Below are 12,962 nucleotides of genomic sequence, written 5' to 3'. Positions count from 1 at the left end.
AATGTGGGTCACTCGCTGCAGAGCGCGTCACGTGGTGCGGCCCCGGTATAAACAATGGTGTGTGGAGTGAGTGAGGACAGTGGGCGCTCTCGACTGCAGCATCTGGGCGACGCAGGCTACCCCCCAGAAAACAGCTGCACTAGTCAGCCAGGCGTGCCGAAGACCAGCGAGAGAAAGCACGGGATAAATAAATAAAGATGTTGCGCTCTAGGACTACTCTGGCTGCACGAATGACCTGATTTTTTTTTTTTACGCATAATTAGACTTAAGAAAAAGGATGTGGCACCCCATGGCTGTTTATGGTAATTAACCAGTAAGATGGATTTGATGATTATGGTCCGAAATTAACCAAAAACCTTACATGAGTGTTAATGTTGTGGGAGTGTGTATTACACATTCATGCACAGTGGACTGTCCTAGTAAACTGCCTTCTTTTGAAGGGTCATCTTAGATGGCCACCAAATAGCCCAGTAGTCTATTAGGCCTATGTACACCATAATAATCTTATTATTGCTGTCCCAGACCAGTTAATTATGAAATAAAATGCGCTAATAGTAGCCTAGAAGTTGTTTGGATAAACCGTTATGCTGCGCAGGCCTGTAGGGTAATCCAATTAATTATTGAACCCCTCTGACTGAGGCAGTCTCCGTGACGCATGTCAATTCTTTTTTAAATTTTGATTGAACCTTTATTTAACTAGGCAAGCCAGTTAAGAACCAATTCTTATATACAATGACGGCCTACATGTAAAGCCCCCCCGGCCTTGATAATATTGTTTAACAAAATACAATTAGTTAAACTGTTTTAACCAGGTCACTGTAATCCTCCAGCGCGTAATGGATGGGCGCACTACAACCACCTCTGATGTTTTGGGCATTCACCACCTGACCATCATGACCAGTGAACACAACAGCTGAAGCAACATTGATAATGAATTCCGAAATAACACTGACCAACCCCGAAGTCTCGGTGCCTTCAAAGGGTGGTATTTTGTTGTTGTTTTTGACAAGAGGGAGGAGGGAGTAATCAATTATGCACTCAAGATGTTGTTGGCTATGTGGCCAATTTGGGTTTGCATGGATTGCCCTGCTTTTATCCTGAAGTGCAGAACAGTGATTATGCATAAATATATTAGGTTTTGTTTTTGATGATCCAATTAAAATAGTTTCTCCGGAACCATCTCTTACAGAACTGTTATTGGAGAGTTTTTTTAATAATGTTTTATTTTATTTATTTTTTTAACCTTTTCACTTTCACAAATGAGAGCAAACAGAGGGAGGAATGTCTGTAGCAAATCAGGAAAAATATTCTTACTTTTAGGTAATCGTTTTCTGATCTCAGTTCCTCGATTTCCCTGACAAATTCTTCATGCATGCCATCCATGAACTCTTCTGTCAGGTCAGAGAAAGCCAGGGATGTGCTGGCAGGCACCCGGCTGTCGAACGAGGTGAGAGACCGTTCATCCCCCGGAGAAATGCTCCCCTCCCCGGTCTCCACTCCAAAGGAGAGTCGGTCCTTATCTACGGGGGTCTTGGCATGATGGTCACCACGAGTACCCCTATCCGGTGGTCCATCTCCGCAGTCACTGCTCGGTTTCTCGCCCTCTGCCCCCCCGCCTCTGCTGCTGGATTCGGTGTCACTACTCAGAGCATCGGCGGAGAGTTTATTCTCCTCTGAGGCGCAATCCGAGATCTCGGAACTGCTATCCGTTGGCGACAGCTTGCCCGCGGCGCAACCAGAGTCTTTGCTCAGGTCGTCCGAGGCGTTGCTTGCATCGGACACCTTCTTCCGACCACCTTTCATCGATTTACTGCCGCTCTTCTGGGCACTGGCAACCGATAGTGTGGATTTCCCCGGCAGTTTTCCTTTCTCTGATTTGGTCTCTTTTCCGCTACATGGACTACGCCTGGACACCCGGCTGCCTAAATGTATGGATCCTGGTTTAACGCTCAGTGTTGGTGTACCGATGCCTCCCCGGATCTTGGTGAGGGACCATCCAGGCACATCCTTGGGTCTGGCGGGTGACGGAGCCCGGTTGATCTTTTTCTTCTCGTTCACTTGGATGGACTCCACTACGGGCTGTTGCTCGAACTGGTGCTGTTGTTGGGGCTGCGCCTGTCCGCTGTTGGCGTTCTCCGTCCCGCTTTCCATTTTGTGCCTGTGTCTCCTTTCCTTGGGCGAGACAAAGTGAGTTGGCGAATGAACATCAGCCTTTGTCTTTGTCATTCATTCCGCTTGGACAACTACAGAAAACAGAAACGAACCCCCTATCAGAAGAGGTAGAAGTTGAAATGTGTCTCACAACTGCAAACAAATAATCTGTAGCAATCCCGAATAAACCGGATGCAGCAGCGTAGAAAGATAGCAACTGCAAGTTGTAACACGTTGTAATTATGTTTTCCGGTTTTAGGATGACTTTCGTTTAGGTTTTTGCCCCTCTTCTACTTATCTTGCATGAAGCGACTCTCTCGCCGGCGCGGTTTGAAGTGGTAGGAACAGTGGCAGTGTGCTCCGGAGGTTTATTTCTCCGCCCAGCTAGCGGTTCTGCCTGTGACGAATTGCTATCCGGAAACTCAGCATCACTTGGAGCACTCTGCTGCCACCCAGACATGGAGATCGTTTCAAGAAGCACAAGTGAGACTACAATAAAACTAGGATGCATATAGGTTTACGACAAACATAGTCTGTAGGCTGCCTATTTAATTCAGAATCAAACTCTATTTGGACAGTAACAGGTGCGGAAATCCCAGGGGGGACGGGGGGGACACGACCCCCCCATCCTGGGAAAAATATGATTTGTCCCCCCCCAATATATCACTGTAAACATAACTATCTAATTTAAATAATATTACTAATACGCAATGAAAGCAATTGTGCTGATTATAGACACTTAATAGCTCGTTTTTAAGTTTCAAAAGATTGCGCCCCCCCCCCCACCCTTTGCCTCACAATGGTTTGATCCACTGCCAGTTCCTTAGTTGGCAAGGTAACAGAGGGTTCGTATCTACTGTAAATTAGTGCTTCAAAGTCCCTGTGATAAGGTTAGTGATAAACTGAAGTCCAAACTGAACAGAACTACACTCTGTTCTACGATTGTCTTAAATATATTTAATGGACTCGTTGCAAAAGCTAAATTGTCTCAAGGGAACTTTTATTTATTTATTTTATTTCACCTTTATTTAACCCGGGTAGCAAAGATTATAGCAAACACCACTGAAACGGAATTGGTGCTCGCTAGCTTTGCAAATTCAGCTATTGTTGGAAGCTAGCCAATATGAAACAAACGATTAAAATGACAAAAGGTTGCAGCATATGTTGTGTAAATGGTGAACTCATACAGCTGTCAACTCTTGTCACTGCAATCCGTTTCACATTTGCTAGCTACCTTTTAGATCGAAGCCCATATAGAATGATAGAAGATAAGATGGTAGAAGCCCATCTCCTACTGTAAATAACCTGCACACTGTGTGTGTGTGTGTGTGTGTGTGTGTGTGTGTGTGTGTGTGTGTGTGTGTGTGTGTGTGTGTGTGTGTGTGTGTGTGTGTGTGTGTGTGTAGCCAGCCAGGTAGAAAAATGGCAGAAAAAAGACGGACATCAGAGTATTTTTCAGTATACCAAAACGCAAAGTAAGAACCCTAGTAGCCTAATATCTCAAAGACTAGTTGATAAAATGTTCATAAGAAAGAAGTGAAATACTAATGGAAATGTTTCACAATGATGTCATTAGGCAGAGCAGGCAACAGATGGCACACAGACAGCAGAGTTGGGGACAGATATGCAGGGACAGACTGGCAGAGACAGGGAGTCTCAGGTAAGTTTGTTGTGTCTTTGTTTGGCAACATTATGAAAGGTTCTCAATTTTTTTGACTAGTAAAATAGGAACATAATTGGAAAATGCCATGGATACCCCCACTCTCAACTTAAACTGGTGACTGAACTAAGATTTGTTAAAGGCAATGGTATTGCTGTTGTGATTAGTTGTGTAGTTTTGGGTACCGGTAGTTAGGAGTACGGCAAACACCTTATTTCTTTGGTTCCTCAATATACATTTACCATATTACAACGTAGGCTATGTGTTACAGCATTACTTTTGGTGTCCCCCTCAGGAATTGCTCTTGAGAAAATTTCATGTAATTGTCCCCTCCAAAGTTGATATCAGATTTTCGCCCCTGGACAGTCAACTATACAGGGTCTAATACGCAGTAGTTAATTTGTAGATCGGGAGGTACCGGGAGGTACCGAAACAAAATGTTTTAAATGTAACCTTTATCTAACAAGGCAAGTCAGTTAAGAACAAATTCTTATTTACAATGACGGCCTACACCGGGCAAACACGGACGACGCTGGGCCAATTGTGCGTCGCCCTACGGGAATCCCAATCACGGCCAGTTGATATACAGCCTGGATGTACTCTTGAAAGTTGTAATAGTAGAATGCACAAGGTGTAATTTCTAAATTGGGTAGTGTATCATCAGTTCCTCTTGTCATGTTAGTCATTGAATACCGTAGAGATCTATTTATAACTTGTCAGAAATGCCCAGATCAATTTGCCCATGTCAGCTACATTTTTTTTATTTGTATTTGTATTTATTAAGGATCCCCACCAGCTGCTGGCAAGGCAGCAGCTACTCTTCCTGGGGTCCAGAAACATTTTAGCCCATAGTATTGTTGTCATTTTTTTGTCACTGAAATATCACACGAATACAAGTTAGACGTGGCACAATGTATAGAATTGCAAGAAAATTAGCTTTATAACTCCAACATTTTCTTTGTTCCTCAATGCTGGAAAAGTTTGGGAACCCCTGCTATAAGGAAATAAATGAGGAAGTGCAACTGGAAAGGTGAGAGCTGCACGCTGATGTCTATCAGAGCAGAGAGAGAGATCATACAAAGTGAATCTCATTCTAGTCCTGTGAGAGATACAGGCTCGGCTTCTCACACAGCCACGGCCACGCATTGGTCTCAAACATAGGTTACAATGTTGCGCAAACCATAAGCCCGGGCCGGCTAAACTGTTACAGAACATGTTTACTCGTTGCTATGTTAGCATCGCTATTTATGAACATAGTTTCCTCTCAGGAGACATTGTTTGGCTCCATGTGCCTTTCTCCCGACCTGCAGGCAAATGACATCAGCATTATTTTCACTGAGAGACTTGGTTCTGTGGCCCTTACAGTGTGACAGTGGTGTATTCAGTTCACATATCCATCATTGCCAGCACACACAGAGGATTGAGTACACACGGGCCCCCACAACACGTTCTGGCCTGCTTCCATTTCACTTGAGCACACCTGTGTGTATATTCACCTCCTACGATCTTTCTTTCTCTCTTTTTGTCTTTCTTTCTTTCACTTATTTTTCATTGAAACAGGCTCTATTGTTCTCTTTCTCTCTCACCCTCTCTCTCTCTCGCTCGCTCGCTCTCTCTCTCTCTCTCACACACACACACACACACACACACACACACACACACACACACACACACACACACACACACACACACACACACACACACACACACACACACACACACACACACACACACAGTATACATGCACACACAGTATAATTTCATATGCTGTAATAATATGTGTAATCTTAGAGTCGTATAGGCAGTTATTATACAACCACATTAAAACTATAAATTGACACCTTCGGGTATAAGCACAAGTTTCAGTCTCAATGCTCTAATATTTTTTTAACACTTGGATGTGTTTTCTCCTGATCATGTGTTGTTTTGTCTGTCGATTTGCCATGTGCCAGAATGAGAGTCTATCAGACTAACAGTTCAACACAGATCTAAGCCTCAGTGGAAGAATGGTATTCTCTGAATAATGACGCAGGAATCACACAGGAGCACAAAACCCATACTCCATAATTACCTTACTATGTAATGACTGCTTAATACTATGTGCCGTTCACACACACCAACACGCACAGACACACACAGACACGCATGCGTGCACACACACACGGACACACACACAGCGCAAAGCTCCTGGTTAACCACTCACAGGCTTAATTCCAGCCTATCCAGGGTCTAATAAAGGCTGATAGTTACCCCAGCTTCTCAAAAGCATATTAATATTGGATTCATAAACTGTGAAGGCAATCTTGTAAGACCAGCAATGGAATAATTGTAATGGGGTAATATTTATAATTTATGAGCTCCAAAACTATTGAGACAGTGACAAATGTTTTGTTGTTTTGGCTCTGTAGTCCAGCATTTGGATTTGAAATGATACAATGACTATGAGGTTAAAGTGCAGACTGTCAGCTTTCATTTGAGGGTATTTTTCATCCATAGAAATTACACCCGTTTAGAAAAACTCTTCAACATTAATGTGAATGCTTCCATGATTGTGGATAATCCTGAACGAATTGAGTGAGTGAGAAAGTTACAGAGACATTATGAGAAATGATGAAGTGACAAATGATGAGTGAGAAAGTTACAGAGGCATAAATATCACACACCCCCAAAACAAAAACAAAAATATGTCACTGTCCCAATACTTTTGGAGCTGACCTGTATTCCTCACATGTGACCCGTAATAAGACTACACAATTACAGTTTTTCTCAATTGTTTACACACAAATACTGGTACTTGAGACACAATGGCCACAACATGTAACTCATGCACCAACCCCCTGAACCAATTCTGCTAAACTACAAGCACAATTCCTGCTTTACACTCAAATTGCAGTTCTAAAACACACTTTTTTTCAAAACACTACACACAATTCTTTGCATTTGGCACAATTTTCATGCAGAAAATCTCTTGCTTTCACAATGAACACACTGCCATTCAAATATGCACACTGACTCATCACATGGGCCAACACCCGTCACACAGTTTTACAATTAGCAATCAGAGCTTTAGCATAAAAGGGCAACAGGTGAGCTCTTCTGTTTTGGAGCAATGGATGCCAACATTGGAAACAGAGGCAGAGTCAGAGGAGTGAGAGTAAGAGGAGGAGGACGGGGAGGACAAGGACGAGGACGAGGACGAGGATGGCCAAGAACCGTAATCTCTGATGAGATCCGTGCCACTTTGGTTGATCATGTGGTCAACCATGGTCTAACAATGAGGGAGGCTGGGCAAAGAGTACAGCCAAATTTGAGCAGGTACACTGTAGCATCCATCATCCAGACATTCCGAAATGAGAATAGGTAAGAAATCTACTCTCACTAGAAAATTGCAGTACTGCATATCAATACAGTACTCAATGAGTACAGTAGTACAGTATTGCCTGTGGACTGTTCTGTAGGACTGTAAAAATAAAGTATGTTTCAAGTATTTGGGAAATGTATTCCTACTTTGTATTTACAGTATTTGACTATTTGTTTGGCAGAACTGAAAGATTACCAACACAAGGTGGTCGGGAACGTGTTCTGTCTCCTGAACAGGAAACTGAAATCATGAACATGGTCCTAGAAAATAACGCCATAACATTACGGCAAATACAAAGAAAAATAATAGAAAACAATGAGATATTTCAAAATATTGATAGGGTAAGCTTATCAACACTGGACCGTGTCTTGCGCAGAAATAATCTCAGGATGAAGCAGGTCTACAGGGTGCCATTTGAAAGCAATTCAGAAACAATCAAAGAATTGCGATATAACTATGTGCAAGTGAGTCCTATATAATCCCACAATTGATGCATACTCTCAACACTGTATAAATTATACATAATTTAGTATTGTAATCATAATGATTGTGCTTCACAATAGTGACCACTCCATGTCTATTTCTGATATTGTCATGTGTGTTTCAGAGAGTCCTTGAGCTAGAGGTGGCTGCAGTGGAGCACCAGTTCATCTTCACTGATGAGGTTGGATTCAACCTCACAAAAAGACGAAAGAGGGGAAGGAATATCATCGGCCAGCGTGCCATTGTTCAAGTCCCTGGCCAGCGCGGAGGGAACATCACAATGTGTGCAGCGATTACCCACCACGGCGTCATCCATCACCATGCTACCCTTGGCCCCTACAACACCGCCCATCTGATCACATTCCTGGACACCCTACACAACACACTCATTCCACCAGATCAGGTAGATGGCCCAGAGCAGCTCAGGTACGTTGTCATTTGGGACAACGTAAGTTTCCACAGGGCTGCTCTGGTTCGTAACTGGCTCACTGCCACCCACACTTTTTAGTTGTTTACCTCCCTCCATATTCTCCATTCCTCAATCCTATTGAGGAATTTTTTTCTGCCTGGAGATGGAAAGTGTATGACCGAAATCCACAAACGCGTATACCTCTTCTCCAAGCTATGGAAGATGCATGTGGAGATATAGCAGCTGATGCTTTTCATGGCTGGAATCGCCATGCTAGGCGATATTTCCCCCGCTGCTTGGCCAGGGAAAACATTGCTTGTGATGTGGATGAGGTGCTGTGGCCAGACCGCAACAGAAGAGAGGATGCAGCATAGTTTTTTAATTTTTTTAATTTATTTACTGTAACTGTATACATGAAATTCTTCTGTTTTGTATGTAGACCACTGTATGTGCAACTTTGTGTTGGTTGGGAATGGGATGTACACTGTGTACATTGTTTTTGTGGGAAAAATAAAATATATTTGTTACCGTGTATTTGTGTGTTCTGAGTATAAAAACAATATTCTCAAATATTTTACAACACACTTATGTATGTACTGTCTGTAGTAATGGCAACACTGAACCAAAAAAAGTGTTTTCCATTCATCATAGTGTTTTACATTGAGCACATCAGTGTTCAACTGGTTCTTATAAATGTCTATTCATATGATGGTTTGTGTGTGTCATTTGAAAACAAAATACAATTTTGATAAGAAATAACATTGTTTTGAATGTAAAGTTTCATTTTGCTGGAGAATTGAGGGGTTTTGCCCATTGTGTGTGTGTGTGTTTTTTGATTTGTGTGTAGAGTTCTGAGAATATGAGGCATGCTTTCAGAAAATGTGTGTAAACAATCGAGAAAAACTGTAATGGACACAGTCTATTAAAAGGTATATCTGAAACCATTTAACATTATAGTAAAACCATGTGTAATCAAGTATTATGCATTTACCTGACTAAGACCAAGGAATGGTCATGAGAAGCGATTACCAAGAAAGCATTATTTAAAAACGTAATAAAATGAATGGATTCACATACAAGGCATAGAGATACTGACATTAACAAAGAGCAATTCTAGGCACATATATCCCGAAGTTAACTTACAAGACAAAACAAAAAGATACCTACTAGGCCAAAGGCCTAGACGCCTCGGAAATGAGCAAATATCATACAACTGTTCACCAATGGACAGGATGCAGGATAGTAGAGAGAACAGACCTTCATTCCATTTATAACATCTGAAGGTGTAACTTCTTCAAACAAAAACCAACCACCATTGACCAATCAAACTATACCAAGTTTACAGTAACTTGATCACCCAGGCCAAATCTCCACAGGGTGTCACCGCATCTAAAGGCATGTGTGTGGGGTGAGACCAATGTAAATAGACAATAAAACCCCTTTGAATAGAATCATTTAGAGTTCAGCCTGTACAGACACAAGTTACCACAGAGATCATACATCCATATAGATAGCATCAGAGTCCTCCTTAGGGGACAAGTTTCAGAAAGATACCAGAGATGGATACCGTGTCGTTATTCTGTCACACATTCCAGTAACCAGTCCTCTGGATACCGTAGAGAGAGATACTTATCGACCTCACTTGCTTTGGCAATGTTAACATATGTTTCCCATGCCAATAAAGCCCCTTGAATTGAGTTGATACATTTTGGTCCCTTGATGGGGGAAGGGCTGACTGATCCTTGGGTATTGTCTTGGTCCATTTGCTGTTCGGCCAGAGGTGGCAGAGAGCACATAAATTAGGGCTGAGCCTACAGAATGTCACAAAGTAGGAGTCATGATAAGCTGTGAGCTTCCTCCAGGGAACACGTAACAACGTTAGGCTACATAAAACCTATCAAGGGGGATTTGCACAGAGCGAGTACATGGAAGGCTGTCAGCATCTCAGGGGGAAACCGGCTCCATTGTCTGTCTGTCTGTCTGTCTGTCTGTCTGTCTGTCTGTCTGTCTGTCTGTCTGTCTGTCTGTCTGTCTGTCTGTCTGTCTGTCTGTCTGTCTGTCTGTCTGTCTGTCTGTCTGTCTGTCTGTCTGTCTATAGATAGATAGATAGATAGATAGATAGATAGATAGTGATGATAACATAGCAACAAGTTCTATAACTAGTATTTTATAGGGTATTATATGAATTTGGCCAGCTAGGCAGCCAAAGCTTTTCTCTGTCCTGGCACTCCAATGGCGGAATGAGAATCCCCCTAACGCTAGGACAGCAGAGTTCCTGCCCATCTTCCAAAAACGTCTTAAACCCTACCTCTTCAAAGAGTATCTTAAATAAGACATCTAGGTCTTACCCCACCCCACCACACACACACACTTTGCTGATATCTACTTTATTAAGGAAAAATCAACTTACTACAACTGTGATATGTGGATGTCTCACCTATAGCTATCTTAAGATGAATGCACTAACTGTAAGTCGCTCTGGATAAGAGCATCTGCTAAATGACTCAAATGTAAATGTATATGCCATCTGCAAGGATGGGCATAGTGTCAACAAAGCACTTTGTGGTGCCAGCCAGGGCTGCCAGGTCTGCCTTTTTGGCACAGCCAGGATATGGCGTGGAATCACAGGTGGCATCTGGGCCCAGCGCTTCACAGATCACAGAGCTGGAACAGGGAAGGAGAGACAACCAACGCTCACTAACAGTAGACATAGTCCTTAATTACCTAACACCTCCTTCTTTTCCTTCCAGTTTATTATAGTCAGATCATATGAACTCCATCCGCTCTGGACATAAAGAAGTACAGGCTAATACCCATACAGAAGAACTGCTGTGCAAGCAAGTCTTTACATTACAGTAATTGGAATCCAGTCATCCTCAACATACGTTTTGAGAACTTGTTATGGCTATTAGCGATCAGCAGTGCTATTCCTTAAGCATGCCAGCAATCTCAGAGACAGATTTAAACCGTGATTTAAACAGCCCAACCGCTGGTTGGATATGAAGTAAAAAATATTTATAGTATGGATAATGAGCATTTCTCCAGCTTTCATCCCTGATCCCGATGGCCTGCATAACTGTAATAACGATATCAACATTAGGACCCCCTACTGCTCTGTTGTCGCTCAAAGATCTAGGTGAACACTATTTCTGGGGCCCCTGCGCCGGTGTCTTGCCACCAAGTCTCCAGAGCGATGGTTAGGATGCCAACAATGAGGATAACTGTGTGCTCATCTTTTATTTGGCCATGATATTGTGTTCCTCTGCTCGTTCTTTGTTGATGTGTCACATGGGAGGCTCAGGCTCCTTAAATCCTTAGACACTTTAAATATGGTGGTGAGTGACACACGTCAATGGCATGTGACCTTTGTGTGTAAAGGTAAGCCTACATTCAATTTCAGCTGTCTTTTTGATCAAATGGCCAAATAAATATGTTTCTGTTTTAGTATTTGATATTCTCACAACATCTGTACTGCCTTCAATTCACTCTCAAAGCAGTTACAGATTTGACCCATTGACAGATTTCATCTAGAGATTGTGAGACAATATATAATGGAAACTGAATTAGATTTCTGTTCAAACTGACCATGGAAGTAGATCAAGAAAATGCATCACATGCATCACAGTTCTCTACCTCCATCTAGTGGGAATATGAAGAATAGCCAGTAAGGACTCCGCAAGGGCAAATCAGGGCATGTCAGCTGAGGTATGGGTAAGAGTGAATTAGACTACCCCTGAAATGAATATACACAACACTTAAAGTACACAACATTTTCTCAGAGAAAAACAACTATGTGATATGTCATTTGCGAAAAGCCTATCTGATTCTAAAATATATGGCACTTTAATTTCATACACTCAAAGCCTTCTTGTTCAAGCCATATTTCACAATAAAATCGTTTTTGACCCGTAGTTATGATATGCCGAGAGAGAATACTTTTTTCCCCTCCGAAGTGCTGAAACAAAACCAGCCTGTGGTATTCTCTAGCACTGGCTATCTGTGTAATTACCGTACATAATGCTGAATGACTTCTCTGAGGCCGGCTCAACAACTTCTCTCTCTCGAGTTGCCATGAACCATCGGGGCGACGCCGCTTCAACAATGGCCATAATTATGCACTCTCTCTGTGCAGAGCGATGGATTGCTTGCCTGTGATTAAACTATGAATAAATTCCCCCTGGTTTTTAGGAGGGTGTGGGTAGACAAGCAGGTCTATGTTTTGTTGAAGAGCCCAGAACTGGGCAGTGCTTGAATGGATAAAATAACACCCTCGCTCACTAAATCATCAGACTTGAATATATAACACAACTAGGACAAGAACCTGTCTGATCCACTCAACATCTCATCTGCTCTCAGTGAAGGATTGGAAATGAATTGTTATGCTCACTCTCCCTCCTCTAGTGTCTCTCTCTGATATGAAACCCACACACACAAACACACACCATATGTTTTGCTATCATTGTGGGGACCTAAAATGTATTTAGATTCAAAATCATATTTTCCCTAACCCCTAAACCTAAACTTAAGTCTAACCCAATCCCTTACCTTTAACCCCTAACCCTAATTCTAACCCTAACCCTAAATCTAACCCCTAAGCTTAAAATAGAACACTACAATCTGCAGTGAGTGCATATTTGTGACAGTGTCACTGCAGGTCATGGCAGAAGCCTGTTGTCATGGCTTTATAGCGATCTGAGGACAGGTGGGTGTATAAGTGACTGCTGCCTCCATTATCGATGAGCAGAATAGTACAGGACAGCCAAACATATCCCTCATAAACAATGCACTGCATGCTGATTATTGCTATAGGTCTACTCCCATCCCTCCCAGCTCTATTTCTGGTACAGGGCATGCTGGAGGTAAGTAGACTGGGGATGAAAAATACTCTCCCTGTCAGT

General features: G+C 42.4%; 1 protein-coding gene across 5 annotated transcripts in view; it reads right to left on the bottom strand.

The window, feature by feature from the left end:
* LOC106572256 (microtubule cross-linking factor 2) overlaps positions 1 to 2,692 on the bottom strand; it is a 71,576-nt gene extending 68,884 nt beyond the window's left edge. For 3 of the 5 annotated variants that reach the window (XM_014146295.3, XM_014146297.3, XM_014146296.3), the window contains exon 1: positions 1,315 to 2,691. In XM_014146295.3, coding sequence (XP_014001770.3) covers positions 1,315 to 2,226 — 912 coding nt within the window. In that variant the 5' untranslated portion in view covers positions 2,227 to 2,691. Of the gene's footprint in view, positions 1 to 1,314 lie in introns of all 5 variants that reach the window. The other 2 variants (XM_014146299.3, XM_014146298.3) reach the window with 1 other exon arrangement.
* Between the last annotated feature and the right edge of the window lie 10,270 nt (positions 2,693 to 12,962).

Source organism: Salmo salar, chromosome 15, assembly GCF_965601325.2.
Source record: "Salmo salar chromosome 15, fSalSal1, whole genome shotgun sequence".
NCBI lineage: Eukaryota > Metazoa > Chordata > Actinopteri > Salmoniformes > Salmonidae > Salmo > Salmo salar.
The sequence above is the reverse complement of the archived record's forward strand: the minus strand, read 5'-3'. Positions and strand labels throughout refer to the sequence as shown.